Raw genomic sequence first — 26,880 nt, forward strand, 5'->3', positions numbered from 1 at the left:
AACGTATATTACACGCCCGACATCTAAACCTTACTTGGCACGGGCGTCGGGCAATGGTATTTTTCAACCCCTGAAAACAGTTTGACAAGCCATGGTTTGAAGCTTCAAACTTCGCCCTGCACCTCTCCTATTGGTATAGAAAGAGTTCACCAAGTTTGAAAAGAGTCTAAACAGTAGTTTTGAAGTTATAGGCCACACACAAAAATGTCCTCGGAACGGCGGACAAACAGACAGAATTCCTTGGTATAACTATATACCCCTGCCCTTTTAGGTTGATGTATAATAAAATCTACTATGTTCTTGTCGGGCTACTATTCCTTTCCATTGAAAATAGCTGGGTGCTGTGTTTTCAAGCATGCTATCATGTATGGTGTGGTGTGCACATAGGTTGCACATACCACTCAACATTTGCTGAGGACCAAACAACTTACTAAATGTTGAGTAGTGTATGTTTGTTACACTGATAATGATTGTCTGCATATCCCAATAATCAAAGGGATCGCTGTATGCTTCTTGCTCAAAAGTGACAACATTGAGTCGATATCTTGCAGTATACATGCATAGACAATTTTACTGTATGCAGGTAGGTACATACAAAAGGAAGCACTTTGTGACACCCCACTGACAGGTCACCAAATACCGGTAGTAGTAGTGGTTGTGTTGGAGGCATGTAGCAGCTAGCCATCATCTAGCTAGGCTAATGGTGATACTTCCTTTTCATTTTTCTCAGTGGCCCAAGGCTTACATATAGAAAACGTTAGTCTGTCTCACAGTCCCTCAACCATAGTATTTTCTCTTCCACCCAGCCCTTTGTGTTATGCAAAAGCCCTAAAAGAAGCAAGTTTAGATATTCCTCAGATTCAGGTTTTGAAACTATCTCTCAATGGGGCTTCTTTTCAATTTAAATGGAGCTATTTGTTTCCATCAAAATTATATATTTTTAAAGACTAAGTGTTCGTTATCTGACACAGATTAAGTCATACATATTGAGAACAGTAATTATGAACGACATTGTTGCCCAGCACCTTCAAGATGGCTGAAAGTAAACATCTTCAATACAATGGAGATAAAAATGGAATTAGCATCTTTCTAGGAAGGTGAGTGAATATAGACATATATAGTCAAGGCTACATCATAATTAGCCTTCTGAGCCAAATGTTCTTGAAATGTCACTGTTAACCAAATGTCATTCATGACAGTCTAGTGAGCTGATCATTCAGAGATCTATCATATCGCAACAGAGGTTATTGTTACATCCCTATATGTAACATTGCTAAAATAGCAAAACTCAAGATAAAAACACAAACTGTCTGTACCAAGAATACAGATGTAAACAATCCAATAAAAAGACTTGTAGTTTTGACAAACATATTTTTACAGGCTGAATTGAAGAAAATATTTCATGGGTTGAAATAGCGATATTAAAAAACTTCAAATTTGATATTTCTGTCAAGAATTGCAGAAAACTCTTTCATCACCAAGTTTGACATCTTCTTCTTCAAAGAATCAAAAAGCATTTGGGGTTAATATCTATGGGAAGGAAGGAAGGAAATTCTAATCAGGATGTTAATTAGGTTTTTTATGGTTAAGACAAATATCTTCAAACACAATTTGCCTACTTCAAATAGATTCAATATTTTTGTTGTAAAATTATCAGAATATGCCATTTCTGATCGGATGTCTCTGAGGAAAAACGTTTGCATCAAAGGCATATTTTTTATCACAATCTTTTCAGACCTGAATTTCCCAAAAGGTTAGACATTGTGTGACGGGAATATTTTCTTTCCAAAGGCAGACATTGTTTGCAAGTGTCCCAAGCTGGCACTTTTACCAATTTTTACAACTCACAACCATCAACATGTTGAAGCATGATGGAAAACGTTCAGTGTATCTTATAAACTTCAGGAAAATAGCATTATTTCAAGTGATAAGAAAAGTGAACTCCAGGGCAAAATCAAAGAGATTCTGAATAATCCTTTCTGCACTTGACTGAAAGAATCCCAACAAAATTTGAAGCTTTGAAAATGTCCGTTTCAATTGACGAGAGATCAAACAAACTGGCTTGATTGTGATGTGGATTGATCGACACTCGTCATAAAGTACTGAACACAGGGAAAGAGAGAGTGTGATCACAGCTATTTAAATAACATCTCTTTGATAAAACAACTTCATCAAAACTCATACAATATGCTAGAAAGCATATGCTTGTCTGTTTTTCAGCATTAGCAAACAAATTTTAGCAGTTTTAGTGATGTAGTTATATTGTCCAATAGACAAAGGAGCAAGCTGGGTAAATAAATTTATTTACTCATTATCAATTTATCATCTTTCCCCTCAGATAACTCTGTTTAACTTCCCCACTAGACACAAGGACTTGTATCTTGGCATAAGAACTGTAGCAGACCTGATGAGACATTAATCGAGGCACATGTGGAGTCCATGATGTAATGGCATATCCCCAAGCAATATTTGGTTGACATCTCATAGCCCTGTGCTTATAAACAGCTACATTTGCTATTCAGAGATCAATTTAAGGTACTTGATATACATGAAAAGATAGTTGCAACTGACAAAGCCAGGTTGCACTCTAGTCCCATAAATTTATCAAAGTTGAAACATAGATGCATAACTAGTCTAAATAAGCAAAATCTCAAATCTCTGAAGACTGTGTCATATGACCTATGTAGTATGGTAAATTTAGCTTAGAGGTGCTGAATGTGTTCCAAGATTGATGTTATGTGGGCAAATAAGGGTTAGCAAGACAAAAATTTGATTTGATGTAGACATAAATATTAGGTTGCATTTTTTATCAAAAGGTTGCACTTGTGAAGCATGTTCTAAATAGCTAAATATAGCCCTGTTATTGAATGTACAGCAAACACAAACACACAGACCCACTTCATCCTTCCCATCTATAAACATCTCTCAACCTACAAAACATTTGCTGATTCATTTATACCATGAGATAATGAACTAAATACTAGTGTTGGGAATTGGTTAAAACATAGAGTCATACCCCTATAGCTCACTTGGATATGTAGTCAGTCAAAAAACAGTTTAAAAAGCAAAGACAGCCACTCACCAAAAGTTGCTGTCACTATTGAAATCGTTTATTTTTCTACAAAAGTAATAGTAACTAACATTAAAATCTAATGAATTGAATAAATTATATCATCAAAAGGAGAAACATTCATGCCAAAATTCATCTCCTTCACTCTGGTAATTTCAGAGAAGAGTGATCAGTGAGTATGGTTCTACGCCACTTTTAGCAATATTCCTGCAACATCACGTTGGGGACACTAGGAATGGGTTTCACACATTGTACCCATGTGCCTTCAGAGAAGTTTACAGAGGCAAATATGAATTTTGAGAAAATTTAAAAACATGCTAAAAAAAAGTCCAAATTTACTACAGTGCAAACAACCGAAAATGTTGAACCCCACTACAAACTACACATGTACCAAATTTCATTACATTTTGAACAAAAATTGTTGAGTAATTGCCATAAAACATTTGTTTGATATGGCTGCCATGGAAATTGTATTCGGAACTCTCGAACAATTTCAGTTGACATCATTAGTGGGGAAAAATACAAATGAAGTTTCAGCTTCATTGATTCAGTGGTTTCTGAGGAAATGATATTTACAGCAACAGGAAATCATTTTGAGAGTTTAGAAGCATGGTCAAAGTGCAAAGGGGAAACAAAGGTCAAAATCTGAAAAATAGTGACAAATGGAACATATGTATTGACCCCCACTACTGAACTACATACAGTTAATCCAACACTCATTAAACTGTCAATCGGTTTATCTGACACTACTGTTGGTAACCAATCAGTGCTATTTAGACCCATTAATCCGACAGCCTCGCACTCCGACTTCGACACACCCAATCTGCAACAAATTACTCAGTCTCATTAATCCAACACAGTGATGAGTGATTACTATGTGGTAATCTGCCTGTGAGTACACAACCTGTGGTTTGATATGAGAGAAGTATTTGCATATTTAACAGCTGCAGAGATTAGCTTGCTTTACAATAAACAGTTAATGCTTTAATTAGACAAAACAGGATAAAAAGAAATTACATGCTTTGTTTACCTCAATCTCAGATACAAGTTCTCGCTACCGCTGAGGACATCCCATTACAAGTCGCATCAGAAAGACCTTTCACAAACTTTGACCGACCAATGAAATGACTAACAGGAGGTATAAATGTTGCCACTAAGAAAGCAGCTTTCTTGAGCTTTGTCCCACTTGTTTCAAACTGGCGATTTCCATTTCAGACTATGCTTTCAAAAGCCTTTTGAATCATTCACATTTTGAAAGAACATGGCTGAAAAATGGCCATAAAAAGTTTCAGCTTTCAGTATGGTTGAAGTGCAAAGGTCAAATCAATGTCAAATTTTAATATCAGGCAATATCCCCAAAAATAAAACATGTTGAGCCCAACTACGACATTCACACACAGCAAAATACAATCTCATTAAAATCAGACCTTAGTTCTCGCTACCGCCAAACAAAGATCTGAGGACATCCCATTACAGATCACGTCAGAACGACCTTTCATCCAACCAATCAGAGCGTCGCTTACCAGATCTTGAAAGTGACAGTCGGAATGTGTTTTCTAATCATGCAACCACGAAATATTTTACATGGGGTATTCAGAACAACAGTTACGGGTTTTATGACTACATATATCCATACTATCTAGGCCATCTATAAGCCATTCCAGAATGTTTTTTAATCGAGAATACGTCAAAATATGTTTCGAAGCGTAGTCGCCAGTTTGAGGCGTAAGGCTCGAGAAAGCTGCCTTCTGATTGGCTAATGTCAATTTCTTGTCAGTTATTTCATTGGTTGGTCAAAATTCGCGAAAGGTCACTCTGATGAGACCCGTAATGGGATGTCCTCAGATCTTTGTTTAGCGGTAGCAAAAACTAAGTTCTGATTTTAATGAGATTGAGCAAAATATTTTTTACAGCAGGAAAAACAAACTTTCTATTCTGTACATTAAAGGCAACATCCGTACATAATTTTGAAAGAGTCGATGATTACAAATGACTTTCAACACCAAAATAGCGATCATGTTTCACATGGAACTGAGAAGGAAGGCAACTCTGATCCTCATTTGTCAATACCATGTGCTTTACAATATTGCAGCACACATGTTCATGCACATGTCTGATTCTAAAAGTCTTCATAACATATCTGGACTTATGTTTGTAATCTATTTTATTAATTTAAAGTTTCATTCAATATTTTTTACATTAATTTTGGCAATATAATTAATATATAAAATATTACCACCAAGTGTTGTTTTCAAAATTAAAATCCAATATTGCCGCAACTAAAAAAGATATCCAAAATCGGCTATTAAGGTTTGATGTGTTATGTGTGGAGACAGTTATCAGAAAGTTTGAAAGCATTTCATGCAGTGGACTCGGACTTGTTTGGTACAGGTACCCAAAAGACACTGTGAAAACCTTGAATCCAATATGGCTGCCAAACCATGTGACCAATGACCAAAGTCAAAGAACAAAAAATGTCAAGCAGCTCAAGCAGCAGATACATGCAAGGTTTAAAAAGTAATTGGATAAGCGGTTGCGGAGCAATAGGGCGAAATACATCTAAAAATAATTCTTGTTTTTCAGTTATCTGCCCTTGGCCTTTAGGCCTACGGCCTTGGAATTTTGCCGGAATCTAGTACTCAACGGTCTTCATACATATACAAAATTTGAACAAAATCGAGCAAGGGTTATTTTGCTAGCTCTGGTACAAAAATCGACGGAATAATAGATAATAATAATAAATAGATATACAGTGGTCCCTCGACTTAACGCTCCTCGATGTACCGCTACTCCGGATGCACCGCGGGGTAAACCATGGCTCCCAAAAATGCATGAAGAATTTTCCCCTAAAAGCATGTTAAAGCGCGTTAAAGCAAATAAAGTTACAAATAAACTGATGAAATTTAATTCCAAGCCGATGTACACGTGTGTGTATTTGTCAAACAATTACGTTCATTGTATCCGGCTGAATGTGATCGAAACCATTCTGCCTTTTGCTCCGGTTGTGAAAAAACATATCGTACACAGATCTGGCATTAAACTCACATAAAATCAAATCACAGCAACAACAAACATAAGCCGCATTGTTTCATTTAATACTCATCTCCACTTGTTGTGATTGGTAAGACAACATGTGAGATGTCTTCGAACTTCAAACCGGCCGCGTGTAATGCAATAACAACAATCGAAACAATGGCTTCCGGAATATCCAGACTTGAGTAACCGTGAGAGACCTATAAAAAACATTGGAACTTCATTGTTTAAATAGCGTAATTACGTATTTACGTGATGCAAGTCCGCTGCATACTGTCACAACTGAGAAACGAAAGCAACAATGCGGGCTCCCTATTAGAATTTGTAGCAGTGGATCCTGCTCTCCATTCATAGATGTCCTTTTACAAAATCGCACTTTGGTTATACAGAGTGATAAAAACCATTGAACTAATCTATTACCATTAAGGCATTTTCTACTGTTGTTGTAAGTGCATACCGATATGCGGAAGGATATGTGCACTCCTGTGTACAACTATAATATGATCTGGGTTATCAATAGGATATTTCACCGGTCCGTTTTGACAAAAAAAAAAAGGCCATTTTGGCTCTGTATCTGTTTAGGATGGATGATACCAGCATGCAGAGGTGTTGGTGACTTGTTATTGTAATATGCAGGAAATGGATGTTGACATTTGACACGTGCTCAGGGATGAGATGGCTTGGGACATCTAACAGTAACAACACATGTCGGTTACCTCTTGTCATCTTCTTGTTGAAGCAATTCAACCAATCAGCAAAGAAAACCCCAGTCTTCCAAGCTTTTGTGATTAAAGTTTCTTTAGTAAGTTAAGAAAGGGACTGGTTTCTAAAGGATAATGATGTTGGTAAATAACACTTCCTAAAGTTGGCATTATATCAGGGATGTTTTCAGAAAAATTCTCAATAATGAACAGGTTCGCATTATAAAAAGGTAATTTGATAGTGAGGAAAACTGTTCCAAGAAAACCCAAAGCATTTTATAGAAAAAAACATGTTGTACAATGATTACAATAGGGCTCTTGCCTTTTAGGCAGGGAGCAACTGGATGGATCTATCATGCAAGTACACGAAACTGTGCACTTTCCACTGGCAGAGTTTACTACATACAGCGTGAAGAGAATCCATACAGAAACAGACTATAGAAATCTGGAGCACTCTCACACCATGTTAAAATGTCACTTCTACCGTCAAAACATCAAGTGAACGGATTACCAGTCTGTTATTACCTTTAGTTGTGGTAATACAATACCGTATAATTAGTGCGCGACAGCGCTACCGCTATCTCGCTATTCCCATTACCGTGGCTTCGTTCCAATATGCAATCGACTGACCTATCCTCAAGCTTACACCTGCGAGGTCAATAAACATCCTTTGTGTATTGTGAATCGCGCCAATGCAGATATGAGCTTTCACGTGCACCATTAACTAACAAAAAATATGATGTTGATATAGATCCAGCTGAAAAAATTAATGCTCCCCATACATCATATTACAAGGTGTCTGGTTCTGTTATGCGTTTTACACAAAACTGGATGTATCTTCCATACGTGCAAGTGCGTGAAACTGCATGCTTTCCGCTGGCATACAGCTTGAAGAAAATCCATATAGAAACAGACTATAGAAATAGCTACCGTCGAAACATAAAGTGAACAACATATAACCGTTCTGGTATTACTTGAAGTTGTGGTAACAAAATTATGTCTAGTACGTTAAAAGATAGTAAATTAATGAGAGAGTTCAGCTATATCAAACTTTCAATCACAAACCTACAGTAAATCCCACAGTCTGAGATGGATTTATGAAGGAGGTGTTCTCGGGCGGAATGTAGGTCATGTTTTGACTGAAGCACCCAAAAGCGGCTCTCGGATGAACCCGCTACCGCTATGGCACTACCGCTGTCTTGCTATACCATTACCGTGCATGTGGATCACGTTCCACTATGCACTCGACTGACCCAGCTGCATGGGACTCAGGCACGCTGACACGCTGTGAGGCCAATAAGCATGCATGCGCCATTCTTTGTTTGCTTAACTCTATTGACAATGTTGTTATACATGAATTATGCATCATTTCTCTCTCCGTCATCTTGTATGCTAAGTGACTACAATTAGGCATGGTAACAGCCAATCACACTCTACACATACACACGACAGTTGGCCGAAATCGGACAAGTAGTTTCAGAGTTACAAGCTTGTAGCTCCGTTGTTCGTTGAGCTACAGTCAAACGGTTTGGTGTTCTGGAATCACCAGGGCGGCATGGGCTATCAGGAAAACACATGACATTTGACATAAGAGCAAGAGAACTAGTTCAGCAACCAAAGCAAGATACAACAGAGGTTGTTCAAGTGCTTTACCTGATAAGTTTCCAGTGCCAGAGCTTCATAAAGAAGTCCTGTCAAAAGTTTGAAGATAACATTGGGACGGAAGTAGGAGTCAATATGGCGGCCATGGAAGACATCCCTTACAAAAAAAAAAAACCAGAAAAGATGTATCCGAGACTGCCCCGAGACCGCCCCGATGCATCTTTTGTGGGATTTTAGCCAATTTTTATGGTCTCGGCTAGCCGAGACTTTGCGGAGACCCATCGAAGACTATTCTGGGGAATAATCAAATACTTCCCCACAAAGGCATTAACCTACTGAAGACGTTTCTAGTGCATCTCCACTAGCAGGGGATGTCTTAGGAGATCTCTTAAGATGTCTCGGATACGTCTTCGCTAGCGAAGACCTTCAAAACAACTTTGCAAAGACTATTCAGAGACTTCCTCAGAAGGGCCATAAAGTAGCTGAAGGTTTGCAAAGATGTATTGAGTGCATCCTCGCTAGCGAAAACCCCACAAAAACATTTGTGAGGACTTTTCGGAGACTTCTTTACAAACAAACAAAATTGAAAAGATACTGTGCAGTCTTCTTTGCTTGTGGAAATCTTCAAAAGAACTTTGCAAAGATTATTCGGAGACTTCCTCACAAGGCAACTTGATAACCGGTTTGCAATGATGATGTGAATGCATCCTCACTAACCAAAACTATATGAAGACTTTTGTAAGTGTATACCTTTCAAAGACTTTCTTTCAATTGATACAGATCAATACATTGAGCTTTAGTCAAGATCTCGGAAAACTAGGTCCCTTGCTTGGAAGAGATGACATGATCTTTATTATTTACTTTGAATTTTCTTTAATAAATTTTCTCTAATAAATTAGAAATCCTATATATGTCAGCAAAGACATAAATAATTAAATACCCAAAAAAAGAAATGTACAATATATTCATCAATTCCCATCAGAAATAACAGAATAAAACAGTCTCCTCAGAAAAAAAGTATATAAGAAAAGGCAACATGAAGTAATATAACTTGTAGACATAGTGGCTGATTAGTGGCTCAAGATATACATGACAGAGATCGAAATTAAATTTAATCCAAGTTTGCCAATGGGCACAATTATGCCAAATTAAGTGTGCCATTACATATTTTAGGGGTGCCAGGAAATACATGATTGGCTGTTTTAATGGTTATAATCATAATTCAAATACAAGTCAAGTGACTGTCATAGTGTTTATTTAAGTCAAATATATTTAGGATGAATGATCAATCAGAAAATTCAAACACATCACTCAAGTTGCTCGTTTCTGGTTACTCATTGCCTTTGAATCTTAGTTAAGTACTGCAATACCAATTATAATTTTAAAATTTAAGAGCTTCTGTTCACAACTGGTATAGTTGAAGCTGTTCTGTGTCCATGGGGTGTGGTCCCTCTTCACCCCCCATGAAAGTTATGTTTGTCACATTATTTAAATAATGCATTTACAGTTAAATAAAGTGTGTTGTAAATAAAGATAATCTAAGCGAACACATTCATAACGTCCAGGGCCCCGTTCCTCAAAGCGATCTTAGCGCTAAGGTGATCGTAAGTCCCATACTTTAACATAGGCTTACGATCATCGTAGCGCTAAGATCGCATTGAGGAATGGGGCCCAGATTGAGGACAAAGGAAACAAAAATTTGACGATTTTCAGGACTTCGATCTTCCTAGGGTATTTGTTGTTGTTTTTGGGGTTTTTTTTCATTTTTATTGTTTACGTAGATTTCTAATCGGAAAATTATTTTTAAAAGAATTATCAATAATATCTGTCATCATTTTCCCGATGACAGTGGCTGTCCACTCTGTAGCATGTATAGAAATATTTCCGTTTTCAAAGCTTTGTATGAATAACACGTACCATGTGACACACCATTATCTTCAACGCTTATTTTGTCATCTACACGATAGTCAACTCGCCTTGTGTATTTACATTACTTTTACATGGTATTTTATTGGTTTCTGATGGCGCTTTCTTGCCGAAATCTGCTACAAGATTCGTGATTGGTCAAATACAAGCACGTGACCTAAGGCAGCCAATTACAGCAACGGTACTCGTGTATTTCAGATTTTGACGAAAGGTTTTTGTTATTCTGTACGTTTTAAGCAGAAAATCGCGATCTATATTAAAAATATGAAACTTTGTGGATGCCAGGTTACGAGCTGAGACAAAGATTTTTCTTGCATATATTTGGCATTAAACATTGTCCGTGCGGAGAAATCGAGGCGATAAAAGCCGCGATGCCATTTGACTGACATTACACGCGATCGCACGAAAAGATGGAAATGATAACTTAGATCTACGTTTGACAACATTTAGATAAATGAATAAATTTGGTTGATTTTATTTATTACTTTGTAAAATATATTTAAAGATTTGATCGACACGTTTTATTTTGCTCTTTGACTTGTTCGATGTGGACCCATTGTCAAAGTGTGTGTCGGAGAATTCTATTTTCAATAACATTGCGGGAAATAGATCTAGTGAATAATATTTTAATCTATCGATAAAAAATAATAATTTGAAAGAGAAGCAAAAAACTGAAAAAGAGTCACCAAACCTTCATCGAGGTAGAATCTACGCCGACTCTTTGAGTTCAGCAAGGATGACAACGTGTGTTCCTGAACAAACGGTAGGTACATTTTAGATCTGTTTCATAAATATATTTTTAAAATATAGCCGTCTATATTGTCTCCATAACAATTATATAAATCCACCGAAACTACCCCCGATCCAAACCAATTCTCACTTAGATATTGAACAAAGTTTTAGCATTCACTGAAAGAGAAATCTTTTTTTCAAGGTTCATTTATAAATCGTAAATTTATGTTCTAATTTGGAACCTCAAACTGAAATTAGTCAGTTAGAAACATCAATATTAGACCCTTTATTCATCTAATTTGGGACTATTTATGAAAAACAATAGGCGCAAATGTAGATTTTGTAATTTTGCGCAGGCCTTTCAGATTTCATGTTTCGATCACGTCGTGGTTCTCCGTAAAATTTACGGAGAGCGCCGATGTGGGACGGACATAAATAGTATTTTTCCAAAACAAATTATGTATCTGGTTACTGAAATGTGAAATATGATCGCAGACTGAAGTCATAAATTTATAAAAGTATTTAATTAATAGATAACAAATCATATATTTGTATTGTGCTAAACTCTATTTGTCTTAAGTGGTATTTGAAATTAAAACTTAGTTTCTTTTACACACAAATGCCCATAGTTGTATGGTAATTAGTACGGGAATCGCCGCCATTTTGTAACCTGCTGTTTTATAACGAGGAGGTTGGTTGATATTTTTTTAAGAACTCGTAAGTAAGGGAAAGTCATGTACTGTAACGTTTGATTGAAATAGATATATGTTCCCAGTAAATGTTTTGGTCTTATCGTTTTCCCCGTCGACATGCTCCATCCCCATCGCGGTTTTAGATCAAGAATTACGTTTTGGACTGGCACCAGGCTTTTGAAATTTTGGCAAAGTTACCAGTGTCAACTTTGTTTTGGTTTAGTTTTAGGTTATTAATGAATGCAACTTGATTTTTCAGCCCCATCCTTGTGGTGATTTTTGAAGACGAAAAAGGAACGATACTTCATAGACTTGGAAGAAGTCACACCTCCTGCTGATGAGCTTGTTTCATGAAAAGGGATCAAGGAGAAGAAGCCACTTGCTGCCTGGTGGCCAGCAACTTGGTGTTTTTACGATGCTATTGACACCGGTGTGGTACTCGAAGGTCAGTATTTTTGTTAAGTGTCAGGTAAATTTCAGTTTAGGTTATGGAACTGTAACTTAATAAGTTATGAAACTAATTGGTACTTACAAAGTGCACTCACTTGTAAGTTAAAGGTGTAATTTTTATGATTTAATATCAGAATCATAGTAAAGAGTCAATAGGTGTTACAATCTAAATATCCTTCCTGTGTGAGGTAGTCTACAACCTTTTGCATTGTGGAATATTATAACTTTAACTTTTGAGCAAATCTGAGTACTTGTAAATGTCAAAACCATTTATTTTTTTCTAGAACACAATGACATTTGAATGTGTAATGCTTTGATCAACTAATATGGACATTATCAATATTAACTGAATATCTAATCACAAGATGTTAACTAATTGATATCATTTAAAATCTAGTTTTGGTATAAGTGGTAGGTTTTGTAACTTTTAAATCATCATACATTTGGACTGGAACCATTTCACCAGAGTGCAATTTTAATGCTCTTATTTTGTTTTTTGTTTTTTACTGCATCATGAATTATGAAGCATTGATTTATCATCCAGTCTAACATGTAATTTTTTTCAACAGTTCTGAAACCGGCAAAGACAAAACAACTAGAACATTGTGGTGAGCAAGAAGATCTGCACGCTTAGGAATGGCTTCAAGTGAATGAGCCAAGGTAAGTTTATCATGATTTGTTTCATTCACCATAACATCAGTAATTTGGTAGCCCAAAAAAGTCATTTTTGTAATAGCTTTTGATGCGTCTTCTTGACATCCTATAATTTCAAGATAAAGTTTATGGCACTGATTCAGTTGGGTAGCCTGGTGGTTAAAGCTTTCGCTTGTCGCGCCGAAGACCCGGGTTCGATTCCCGACATGGGTACAATGTGTGAAGCCCATTTCTGGTGTCCCCAGCCATGATATTGCTGGAATATTGCTAAAAGCGGCATAAAACCACACTCACTCATTATGTCACTGATTAACAATAACATTTGATCCCATTTCAGCCCCTTGAAGGACAGCTTCCATGACGACCCCAGGACGAGGATGACTTCCACTTTCATATGATGGCTAGGGGGAACGGGTGGCCCAGTCGTCTAAGGCGCCGCGATTTGCTGTGCAGAGTTGCGTCCCTTTTATTGTGGGTTCGAATCCCGGTTTGCCCCAATTATGTTTCTAGGTTTGTCAGCACCATACCTGTGCTCGTTGGTTTCACCGAAGTGGTAAACATCACAGAAGTGGTAAACGTCTAAAACCTGCACCACTCCCTCCCACATTAAGCTGACACGACGCGATATGACTGGAATACTGTTAAAAGCGGCGTTAAACACAACTCACTCACTCACTCACTCATATGATGGCCACCATATGATGATATCTTCTGTTGATGCAGACCACCTCGGACGATGATGTCCACCTCTGGCTACTTGTTATTGCTGTTATTACTCCAAATAAAGAGAATACTATACAACTTTGTTATCTCATTTTTGACCGTACAGGTTTGGCAAGGATGTTTCACAGACACATAACTACTTCTGGGGTGCTTTTGAAAGACTAGATTATGAGGAAAGCATATCTTTTGTATTACTGAAAATGATGGAAAGGTAAAATGTCTTTGAAACGTCTTTGTTATGGAGTCTTCCTTTGAACTTTGCCAGGATGGTTCAAAGCATGTTAAATTACCCAAGACGCTTCGGAGACTTCCTTGCAAGTTTTGCAGGCATGCCTCAGAAACATCTTTGATTACCTAATAATAGTTTGTGGAGACTATTCGGGGACTTCCTAAGAAGCTTTCCTGGGATGGTTCAGGGCATATTTAATTACCCCTGATAGGTTTGCAAAGACACTTCGGAGACTTCCTTGCAAGTGTTGCGGGGATGCCTCAGAAGCATCTTTGATTACCTAATAAGTTTGTGGAGACTATTCGGGGACTTCCTAAGAAGGTTTCCCGGGATGGTTCAAAGCATGTTTAATTACCCCTGTTAGGTTTGCGAAGACGCTTCGGAGACTTCCTTGCAAGTTTTGCAGGGATGCCTCAGAAACATCTCTGATTACCTAATAAGTTTGTGGAGACTATTCAGGGACTTCCTAAGAAGGTTTCCCGGGATGGTTCAAAGCATATTTAATTACCCCTGATAGGTTTGCGAAGATGCTTCAGAGACTTCTTTGCAAGTGTTGCATTGATGCACTAGAAACATCTTTGATTACCTAATAATAGTTTGTGGAGACTATTTGGGGACTTCCTAAGAAGCTTTCCTGGGATGGTTCAGGGCATATTTAATTACCCCTGATAGGTTTGCAAAGATGCTTCAGAGACTTCCTTGCAAGTGTTGCGGGGATGCATCAGAAACATCTTTGATTATGTCACACAAGTTTGTGGAGAATAATCAGGGACTTCCTAAGTGGGTTTGCCGAGATGGTTCAAAGCATATTTAATTAGCCATATAAGGTTAGTTCTGAGGAAGTATCGGAGACTACTTCAGTAGGTACTGTAAGGAAGTCTCGGATACTTCTCAGCAAGCTGCAAGTTGGAGTAGTTTGCCGAGATGGTGTGGAGACATTTGCCGGGAATATCTAGAGACATCCTTAAGACCCTGCGGAGAAGGTAAAAATGTGCCTTGCGGGGAAATATGAAGGCGGTCTCGGATACATCTTTTCAAGCCTTTTTTTTTTGTAAGGGATATCTCAAGATGTTTTCTCAGAACTTGATAGTATGGTACTTGGGCACAAAGTATGGAAAGTTTGGAAGCTTTTGAGCTGGTAGTTTGAGCTGAGCAGATTTTGAGAGACAAGTCCTGGTAAAAATGGTGAAAAAAAGTGCCACAACCTTTAAATATGGCGGCCAAACGAAGCCATTTAGCGACTTTGGACGTCGAGGCAAAATTGTTGGGTATCTGATTCTGCACCTGTACAAGAAATTTGGAAGTCATTTGAGCCTTAGTTTCGGAGATATGAGCTGCTGAATTTGGAATTTTTGAAATTGTTTAGAGTTACGTGCCCTTAGTCCTTGAGCCTAGGGCCTTGAAATTTCTTGTGGATATAACTTCAGGACATGAGGTATCTTGGTACAAATTTTCAGGAGCTTCTGGCTACTGGTTCTTGAGTTACGATTGGAACAAAAAAAAGCGGAATAATAATAATAATAATAAATATAGCTGCAAGCAGCGATGGCTCCCTATCATAATAATTGTAGCAGCGGATCCTGTTCTCTATTCATAGAAGTACTTTTGCAAAATTGCACTTTGGTTATACAGAGTACTTAAAACCTTTGAAACTGAGTTCTTAATGGCCCTAATCTATTACCATTAATGCATTTTCTCCTGTTAAATAAGTGCATTCCGATATGAGGAAGGATATGTGCTATACTGTGTACGACTATAATATGATCTGGATTATCAATAGGATATTTCACCGGTCCGTTTTGACCAAGAAATAATGTCCATTTTGGCTCTGGATCTGTTTAGGATGGATGATACCAGTATGCAGGGATGTTGGTGACTTGTTATTGTAATTTGTATGAAATGGATGTTGACATTTGACACGTGCTAAGGGATGAGATGGCTTGGGACATCTAACAGTAACAACACATGTCGGTTACCTCTTGTCATCTTCTTGTTGAAGCAATTCAACGAATGAGAAAAGAAAACCCGAGTCTTCCAAGCTTTTATGATCAAAGTTTAAAAGAGGATTAACTGTAAACGCAATAGAGATCATTGCACTTAAGTAAGTTAAGAAAGGGACTGGTTTCTAAACGATGGTGATATTGGTAAACAATACTTCCTAAAGTTTGCATTATAAAAAAGGTACTTTGATAGTGCGGAAATCTGTTCCAAGAAAAAACAAGGCATTTTATAAAGACAACAAAACATGTTTTACAACAATCCTTTCAGACAGGCAGCAATTGGATGGATCTACCGTACAAGTACGCTAAACTGTGCACTTTCTACTGGCAGAGTGTACTACAAACAGCGTGAAGAGAATCTATACAGAAACAGACTATACAAATCTAGAGCACTCTCATTCCATGTTAAAATGTCACTGATACCGTCGAAACATCAAGTGAACGGATTACCCGTCTGTTAATACCTTTAGTTGTAGTAATACAATACACTTTAATTAGCACACTACAGCGCTACTGCTATCTTGCTATACCGTTACCGTGGCTCTCGCTCCAATATGCAATCGACTGACTCATGCTCAAGCTGACACGCTGGGAGGTCAATACACATCCGTTGTGTATTGTGAATTCGCGCCAATGCAGATATGAGCTTCCAGAAAACAAAAACTATGATGTCGATATATTATACCAAGTGGCACTGATTTCTTTGCAGAACCGTTGAAGATACCAGGCCAAATGTAAGTCTATTTAGAACTATAGTCCGTTTCTTCCTGCGTTAGGAGCAACAGGTTACAAAGGTTGTTATACATGAATTATGTATCATTTCTCTCTTATGTGCCGCGTGACTACAATTAGGCACGGTAACAGCCAATCCCACTCTACCAATACACACGAAATTTGGCCGAAATCGGACCAGTAGTTAACGAGTTACTGGTGTTTAGAGTTCTGCTATTTGGCAAGTTGATGACAGGGCCAAAGAGTTCTCTCTTTAAAAGGCTTTAGTTTCGTTGTCCATTAAGCTACAGACAAACGGTTCGGTGTTCTGAAATCGCCAAGACGTAAAGTATCAGGAAAATAAATCACATTTAACATAAATATATGTTTTCTGCGAAGTCGGTAGTATGGTACTTGGAGACAAAGTATGGACAGTTTGGAAGCTTTTGAGCTGGTAGTTTGAGCTGAGCAGATTTTGGGAGTCAAGTACTGAGGAATATGGGAAAAAACAGTGCCAAAACACTTAATCCAATATGGAGGCCAAACGAAGCAATTTCGCTACATTGGATGTGTAGAGATTTTGTTGGGCATCTGATTCCGGATCTGTTCAAGAATTTTGGAAGTCTTTAGAGCTTTCTTGGCGGAGATTTTAGCTGTTGAAATTGCGATTTTTAAAGTTGTTTTGAGTTATCTGCCCTTAGATCTTGAGTCTTAGAGTCTTGAGATTTTTGTAGATATAACTTCAGGATCTAAGGTATCTTTGTGGAAATTTTCAAGAGATTCTGAGCAGTAGTTTTTGAGTTACGATTGGAACAAAAATCGGCGGAATAATAATAATAAATAAATCGAACAATTACAATAGGGCTCTTGCCTTGTAGGCAGGGAGCCCTAATAACAATAATAATGATAATAATAATGATAATAATAATAATATAATAATAATACAGTATTTTCTTGAATATAGTGCACACTTTTTTTAAAAAAACCCACAGCTGTGTAGAAGGGGGTGCGCATTATACACGAATTATGAGTTTGGATGTTTTTTTCCCCATGGAAAGACATTACCGTGAGCACGAAACACCAGAAATACCATGTCAACAAATCCATACTGAAGTACGCAAATTAATCATGTAATTACACTGTCTGGCTATAAAAAGTGTTCTTTGTATATCTGGACTTTTGTTTGTAACTTATTTTATTAATTTTATTCAAAATTCCTTTTAATATTGTTTTTATTAAATTCGGCGAAATCGTGTGTGAAGCGATCGGAAGATCGCACAACTTACCGTTATTAACAGCAACCACGGTCAGAATACCGCTATTGACGCCTTGAAACGAACTTTAGTTGACAAAGAATGGATACATATATCATAAATGCCATACTTTGACTCGTTAAAAGTCATATTTGTTTTTGTTTGACGATTCTATGTCAACATGAAATTCTTGCGATCACGCAATCACGTGCGCTATGAGCCTTGACGGTGACTGGTCAGACTGGTTCCATGTAAAAAATAATATTCGAGAATAGCGATCAGCTGCTTCGCTTAGGGTTATTATTTTAAATATGTTTAGTAAAGGCTGCATCTAAAAAAACAAGATATTGGAATATATTATTCCTGATAAAAAAAATAGTTTCAGATACAATTTTTGCCGATCCTTGCATTAAAAATCCTGTAAAGTTATATCATTGGGTGTGTCTTGACCGAATCACCGGTTGATTCCAAGAAAACGTGTGTATACCTGATTGCTGTTTCCGGCTTAGTTTACGAGAAAATACACAAGGTAATCTTCATCCCTGGATATAAAACAATGCCTAGCGTAACAATAAATACTATTTAAACGGTAAATCAACATGTCTGGTGATTATTTTTATCCTCAAATTCACCCGTTCATTTGCCGGGCTTCGCTGTAGGGGTACGGTGTAATTTTGTTTCTGTGCTTGGTATTCAAATTATTTTTTCCAAAACACTGAACCCGCTAGAGGGGGGTGCGCATTATACATGGGTGCGCACTATACTCAAGAAAATACGGTAACTCGAACAATTACAATAGGGCTCTTGCCTTTTAGGCAGGGAACCCTAATAACAATAAATATAGCTGCAAAGCAGCAATGGCGGGCTCCAAGTTACGCTGTGCACAAACGTCCATGTTCGAATCCTCAAAGGGTTTCCTTGTACCAAATCCGTCACATGTAGGCACAACTTGCAGGGTATCGCCACTACGAAAATTGGTGTGTGCTAAGTCTGTTCTAAACCCATTTCCGACATCGAACATACACGAATCCTCAAAGTCAAAGGGTTGGTTTGTACCAACTCTGTCAAAAGACAGTCACCGTTTGCAGGACATCGCTGCTACGAAATTGGTGTGTTCCAGGGGTGTCCCAAATATAAATGAAATATTACCACCAAGTGTTGTTACTTTTTCCATGCACCCAAGAACAGAAAATAAGATGTATATGACACACTAACTTCATATAAACTTGCAATAGTTTCTGTCAACAAACGAACAAGATATGATCTTTAAAGCAAAGTTTCGGTAAAAGAATTTATCAACATCAAAATCCAATACAACCGCAACTAAAACAGTGTCCTAGTGAGTTCTTAACCCATTTCCGACCTCGAATCCTCATATTCAAATCCTCAAAGGGTTTGCTTGTACCAACTCCGTCAAAAGATAGTTAACAATTTGCAGGACATCACTGCTACAAAAATGGAGTGTGCCAGAGTGAACCAGAGTGTCCTTAACCCAATTCCGATCAAGAAATCTACAAATCATTTGCTTTAACAATGCCGTCAAAAGTAAGGTACCGTGGCATTGGGTAAAGAAAGTAGTAAATCAGGGAGCCTGACCACCCGATCCCGATAATCGCCTCTTAAAACAAGCATGGGTTGCTAAATAATTCTAACCCTCATCTTCAAGGGTCGTTGACAGTCAAAGGGAGATAATCCTACATAGAGCTTCATTTTCAGTATTTTGGATTCAAATATTACAACCAAGTGGTGTTACTTTTAGCATGCAAACAAGAACAAAAAATGAGGTACATATGTGAAACTAACTTCATGCAAACTTTCAACTGTTTCTGTAAAGAACCTTACAAGATATGATCTTTAAAGTAACATCTTGGCGAAAAATATGATCAAATTCAAAATCCAATTTGGCCGCAACTACCAAAGATAGGCAATGACAGCTATTAAAGGCATATCTTTCAGGCATAGAGCCCTAATAATAACAAGCATGAAATACTCACATCTCCCGCCAGTATGACATGTCGGGTGTGTGCAATGCATAAGCTGCTGTGAACTATGTTCACTGGGCCTTTTTGTAAATGACCTAATTGCAGCACTAAAAAAAAGTTAATACTGGTGTTGTTTTTCCATCTGCAGTTTATGATAGAATATGTTACTGAATTTGTAATGAGTAAGGATGAGACATATGGACGAACAACTTCTTTATTACAATTAGGAGCGATGGTTTCGGTGTAGGTTCTAACACCATTATCAAGCAAGTGAAGTACAGAGTATGGTTGACAAGAATATATATTGTTTATACAGTTGAGTAGGTTTATCAGTTACATTGTTGTATTTGTAATGAGTTGCGTTTTCGTATGAAGTTAGTCAGTGAATGCAACAACTGTGTCCATGATACTTTTGGAGGAACATACACCCAAGCAATGCAGAACTTACCGACAAGAAAGGAAATGTATTCAATACTCTGAGATGACATTATGTGCCAAGTTTGGTAAAGAAATATAGTACGGTTTTCAAGATCTGCTCCGGAAACGAGGACTACCGCCATTTTCAGTCTTAAGTCAAAGTCGTTGCCATGGAAACTCGAAAAATAACTTTTAAAAAAAATCCCAAACTATCAAAAGACACCAGTTCACCACTAGACCTATCAATGTGCAAAATATGGTGAAGAAAAATGGTACGTTTTTCAAGATCTGCTCCGGAAACGAAATGTGACGGCCGGACGGCACCCATTCCTATAGCCCCCTTCCACTTCGTGGCGGGGGATAATAATAAATCAAATGATTACAATAGGGCTCTACAGCCTTTCAGCCATAGAGCCCTAATAATAATAATAATAAATCGAACGATTACAATAGGGCTCTACAGCCTCTCGGCTTGAAAACCTAATAATAATTATTCTATTTATACTGCACCAGATTCCATTCACCACGTTATTGCTCATGGTGCTACATAGTTTTAGCAAATAATGCTGATGAAAGGTGTGTAGAGCTAGATTGGACAGTGTTGTCTGAAAAGGTATGTTTTCAGATGAGTCTTAAAGGATACAAGCGATGGCGACAGCTTAAGATCAGATAGTAGGGAGCACCTTTAGAATACAGTACCACATCTTCTCGTGAGTACAGTCTCTGTCATAGGTCACATGTCTCAAAGACAAGCAACCAGTTTTTGTGAGAATCCGTCGGCCGCAAACTCGCGACCTTCGGATTGTTAGCCTGACAGCTAACCGACTGAGCTACGTCCACACTGTGAAACAAAGTGCAAGTTTACCTAGTCATGCCAACGACGTTACGGAACTGAACGAAAAGGGTCGAATAGGTGATGGACACTTGCAAATGTTACGGGTAGGCATGGTGTCTCCCGACTTTAGTCTACAGACACTTACTGATTATCCCGATGCCATTTTAGCACACTCATCCCATTCCGTAATCTACAACATACCGAGTGGCGAGGAATGATCCGCTATCGTGCGAACTGAAAACGGCTCCAGGCTCCAGTACGCATGAACGACATGGTATTTAATCATTCGTCGGGTGGATTTTGTGACAGAAAAGTGTGGTAGGGAACACTGAAAGGATGATGTGGATAATAGTAAGGAACGAGGGAGGCATGTGCATGAGGGACGACACAACGGTGAGTTCGCTTTTGAATCAGTACTGAAGTAAATAGCCGGTGAAAGTGGCTTGTGTGAATGTTCCAGGACAGTTTCCAGCAGCCAAAGTATTCGACACAAAACCATTTCATCCTTTTTACTCGACGTTTTTGTGTGAAGAATATTATAGAATCTTTAATAGCCATTAAACAGGTAGATATACCTAACCCTAATGATCGTAAAGGGATGACTGACCGTAGAGGGGATCCAAGGGCTAAGGACAGAGTTCGGGTAATCTAATAGCCACTAAACGGGCACCTAACCCTAATGATCGAAATGGGGTGATTGATCGTAAAGTGGATCCAAGGGCTAAGAATAGAGTTTGGGGTAACCTACCCTAACACTGGCGATAGTTGGATGTGTTCAGCGCCAATTTAATATCCCTAATAAACTGCATTTTTATGCATAATAATGAAAATTAATGAACCGAAAAAATAATATATGTATACTAGTTCCCATTATAACCATTTTAGCCAATTGAATTATGAGAAAAAATTTATAAAAATTTTATAAAAAATAAAAGTGCTTTCGTAAACTGACGCTTGCTATAAAATGCGCTGCCGCAGGCTATATTTAGTAAACAAATATTCAAAACTCTCCACACTGCTTGGCATATTCAGTGGCATTTCATGTAGAGATGATAGATCGCCTGGAGGAGCTTATGCACACTCAATGACTCCTGACGTCACAGGGCATTGTTTCCCCGGTGTGACTGGCAACAAAATACTACAAATTCGTCATAGGGTATTGTCATGTGTTTGAAAAGTTTGTGGTACTGTATTCTAAAGGTAGGCAGATAGAAGTTTGTTCCATAGCGAGGAAGCGCAGAACTGGAAAGATCTCTGACCAAAGGTTTTGAGACGAGTTTCCTGGACTTGTAACAGGTGGTTATTCTGAGTGAGTGAGTTGGGTTTAACGCCGCTTTTAACAGTATTCCAGTTATATCATGGCGTGTCAGCTTGATGTGGGAGGAAAGCCCAAAGTGATGCAGGTCTCGGACGTTTACCACTTTGGTGAAACCCTATCATGGGTATGGTGCTGACAAACCTAGAAACATAATCGGGGCGAACCCGGATTCGAACCCACAATCATAGGTTGCTGGCCTGCCCAAAGGGATGCAACTCTGCACAGCGAATCGCAGCACCTGAGACGACTGGGCCAACCGTGCCCCCTGGTTATTCTGAGAACGGAATGATCTGGAAGGTTTGTATTTAGGCAGTAGTTTGGTAAGATATAATGGGGCTCTTTCCATGTTGCATTTGTAGGCCAGGGTTAGAATTTTGAATTCAATTCAGGCTTTGAGTGGTAACCAGTGCAGCGACATCAGAGCAGATGTTACTGGAGTCCATTTTGATGTCTTTGTGACGATACATGCTGCTGTATTTTGTACACGGAGCCTGTGGAGTTGTTCATTTGTATTGTTACTCATGAGATATGTCAAATCGTGATATGACTAAAGATCTAGTCAAAGTGTGTACAGCTTCTTTTGTGAGTAGATGTCGACCGCTTCCAATGTTGCGGAGATGAAAGAAGCAATCATCCACGATTTGATGGCTCAGGTGCAATCTTCGAATTTTTGAAGTTCTGTTTCAGTTTAAGATGGCATAAAAGTCTTCATCATCGGCGTAGCAATGGTAGCTCAGTAGTCGCTCAGAGATGATATGACCCAAACTTTTAGTGTACAGTGTGAAAAGAATGGGGCCCAGAGCTGACCCTTGGGGAACAACACAAGAGAGAACAAAACTATGCGATGCATCAATTTAAATAAGATGTTTGTTTGTTTGTTGTTTCACACTGCACTCAGCAATATTCCAGCTATATGATGGTGGTATGAAAAATAATTGAGTCTGGACCAGACAATCCACTGATTCAGATAATAAGCATCAATCCACGCAATTGAGATACGATGACATGCATCAACCAAGACAGCGAGTCTGACCAGTCGATTCCACTAGTCACCTCTTACAACAAGCATAGTTGCCTTTTATGGCAAGAACGGGTTGGTGAAGACCTTTTCTATTTAATTTACAGATGAAATCAGACTACCACTATATTTTAAATAATTAGTTCCCAGTCAGTTGTATTCATTATCATGTGACTTAAGCCCTCATAGATATTGAATGATTTGGCTGACTAATTAACTATCAACATATCAAATATTGTTAGATCCATACATATTTGATATCTGTCAAAGTTATCATCCATAAGCAAAGAAAATCTGTTTTTGATCATCATTTTCATGAGACCCTTGGCCTTGTTTTCATGCTGACTGACTAAACTGGTTATCAACTTGGCCCGTTTTTCATAAAGGACTACCCTAAAACCCTTGTCAAAATCCATTGGCCAAGTTTCGACTGGCTTACAATTGAGACCAATTCACTGTCGATGTGTATGGCACAATAAAAATATTTCTATGTAGAATCGTTATTTTCAAAACAATGTAAAATAAATCACTTCTGCCAGTAAACATGTTAAACATGTTGGTAAGAAAACATACAACTTCATGAATAACTTCTGATTTACTGCATTTAGGGACGTGTCGATTCTTACACCATTATCAAGCTTATTTTCGCACCAACTTCTAGAATGCCAATTAAATTGTAACTTGTTGCACATGTTGTGATTAACATTTGGCTATTACCATAAAATTATGTGACTCTTGATATAAGAGATATATGACTGTCAGAAAGTTTGACAAGAGGAGGCGAAGCTTGTCAAGTATCTCTCCTGGTTGCTGATCAGCATTACAATTAAGCATTCAATCTCTGCATTAGCCCCCTTCTATCTCAAACTGATCACAATGGTTAATGTGGACTGTTGTGGAGAAGAAGTATACAAGAGTGCCACGAGGCCCCGTATGATGCACCATCCTTGAAACTTGAACCCGAGATTAGGGTATGTGCATTATCTTCATGCATAATATGTAACCCAAGAAAATATTGTATTGTGGGTGACACACGTCTTAGGCAGTCCATTTAAAACAGAAAGTCACTTGACTCTATCTACCTTAATTAGTAATAATTGGTGCAAGCTCTTACAAACCATGCTGCACCAGCACAGAACCCTGCTTCAATACACAGAGACCTCAATCTTTAATGAAGATCACTAAAACATTTACCATTTCCACTGCCTAAAAATGATACATGTATACCATAGAATAGTAAGTTTTGTCTGCTGACGGTAAACCCTTCTTGTAACATTTATATAAAGTCAGTGATCCAAAGGAGGGAAATTCATCCAAATAATTTTTCACCAAAGGTGACATTCACTGAGGAAAGTATTGTCAAATTCTTCAGAAGGCCCGTTATAAAGGCCCATAGGACAAAGTACCATTTTACTTGTACAACAGCAGGACAATGCCTGATCACCATGATGTTTTACAGATGACAGCAGAGTGGCGGATTTTCAGGGTGCTTCTCCGGATTTTAATCCCATTGTCCTTAATGAGCAGCCATATATTTTCATTGTTGAGAATTTGCAGCCTGGAAATCTTGCGCAAGGAAAAAACTGATCAGTGAGACATGGTTGAATCTACCCCAATCTACTATAGACAGTTTTATAGGCAGAATGATGTGGGGCTTGTACCAGGCTTTCGACAGACAGGGTGCCCTCACTGAATATTAATATTGTGCTCGTGAATGAATGGACCCTTACACAGCTTATGATTATATAAGCACATTGAAATATATGATGTATTTCCTTGGAAAAAAATCAAGATATTTAGAATAATGCTATACAAAATTCCAATTTAGGATTTTTTTAATCAGTATTTGCTGCAGACTGCAGGCTGAATATCCGCCTCTGAGAATGTCCAGGGAAATCCCTGAGGTAAATGCCATTTTCTCTTCCAATTCTATAGGCAAATAATCTTCATCAAGATTCAGCTGTCAGAGCTTTGTGGTTTCATTTGTTTGTGAGGTAGGTATGTAAATGTTTGGCAAAGTAAGCTGAGATAATTCACTGTGATTAGAAGTGTAGCAATGTAAAAGGCCATTCGACAAGTGTGTAAACACGTGTAACAACAACAGACAGATGCTCATAAATATAAAATCATTGTTGACTTGTGATCAAGAACAAAAAAGTGCTATTGTAAATAATTCTGTAGTACTTAGGACCACCAAACAAACTGGTGGAAGCTGGCCAGGTGCTGCGGTCAAATACCAGATACAAAAAGATGTGATTAAAGCACTCACCTGGATTCCCCATGCAATCTACAAAAGGATAGACACATAGACAAAATGTAGTCTTGTCGAATTTAGTAAAATCTAAATATTTTTTACTTTTGTATACTTATCCTGCATTACTCCTTATTGCATTCACTGCTTACCTTACCATGACAAGAAGAAGAAATAAAGATGTTATTTCAAATCCCACTTTTATAAGGACCGCTGCCTGTCATGTGACCTTGATGACATGTAAGGTCACCTTCTTCACATCACTGCCTGCCGCCTGAGATTAAAAAACATACGTTTGAGGTTTCTGTAGCCAAAGTGGGGAGGCAAGTCTGCGATGGGTGGGTCCTTAAATGTGGTAATGCAGGATAAGTATACAAATGTAAAACATATTTAGATTTTACTAAATGTTATACTTATCCTGCATTAGTCCTTACTGCATCTGTATCGGATGGTTTGGAGTGAGTAAACCTTCAGAAATACAGAAACCTCAATAATTCACATCCTGAAATACGACACCAGTTGGTTGATAAACCGTGACGCGGAAAAGTTCAGAAAAACGCCATTACGGTAGGGTTCTTCAAATATCAAACAGATTGAACATAAGAATTAACCTGTAGTTACCTATACATATTTAGTAATAAAGAAAATAATAGCTAGCCAGCTAATTCTTTACTTACTATGTCATAGAGCCGAGGTCTGACAAAAAAGACATCTCATATTCTTCCACAGACTGAAATCTCAGTGACTAGCACAGGGAAGTAGACTGGCTCTGTATAGGATGAGTTCATTATTTGAAGTCATATCGCGAAGATAATGACTAGCGAAAACTGTCGAACCTGCAAAAACATCCTTCCATGATTGTTCTAATAGAACAGTTGCTGTGTAAAGCCATGGTAGAGGCTAGCCCCCTGATCTCATGAGGGTTTGGCGATCTCATAGGTCTGAAGGATGACTGCGCGTAACCACAGGGATATGGTGTTGCGACTTCAGTCATGGACATAGGATAAATAACTGCTTCCTCAAACAACGCCTAGTCTTGAGCAGGAGATGAAAACTCGAAGTGCTCGCACCGGGCACAGGTGAAGTTTTTACCTTCATCTTCGGCTCCCACAATAGTCGATATTGGTGGGATGGTGAAGGAACGATCGGGTTGGCCTGGTAGTTGATGTTTTGCTATAAAATCCCAGCACAACCCATGATGTACCGCTTCGTGCGTCCCATGCTCAAAGCATACCCAGGTGATGTTGATCGTGCGTAGCTCGCTCATCCGTGCCGCCATGGCT

The 26,880-nt window shown here is 38.2% G+C and overlaps 1 protein-coding gene and 1 long non-coding RNA gene across 4 annotated transcripts in view; one reads left to right on the plus strand and one right to left on the minus strand.

Moving 5' to 3' along the window:
* LOC124118963 overlaps positions 1–26,880 on the minus strand; it is a 92,830-nt gene that overhangs the window by 11,000 nt on the left and 54,950 nt on the right. Inside the window, exon 4 of the mRNA XM_046481303.2 lies at positions 25,616–25,633. Within this exon, the coding sequence (XP_046337259.1) occupies positions 25,616–25,633 (18 nt within the window). The remainder of the gene's footprint in view (positions 1–25,615; positions 25,634–26,880) is intronic.
* On the plus strand, positions 10,876–13,387 carry LOC124118964. Of its 3 annotated transcripts, none has more exons than XR_006858562.2 (4): positions 10,876–11,781; positions 12,016–12,201; positions 12,776–12,866; positions 13,198–13,387. It is a non-coding gene; the product is annotated as an uncharacterized LOC124118964 (long non-coding RNA). The 3 variants fall into 3 exon arrangements; XR_006858564.2 differs by having other exon boundaries at positions 10,876–11,755; XR_006858563.2 differs by having other exon boundaries at positions 10,876–12,201.

This window comes from Haliotis rufescens, unplaced genomic scaffold (assembly GCF_023055435.1).
Source record: "Haliotis rufescens isolate VD_foot unplaced genomic scaffold, xgHalRufe1.0.p SCAF_66, whole genome shotgun sequence".
NCBI lineage: Eukaryota > Metazoa > Mollusca > Gastropoda > Lepetellida > Haliotidae > Haliotis > Haliotis rufescens.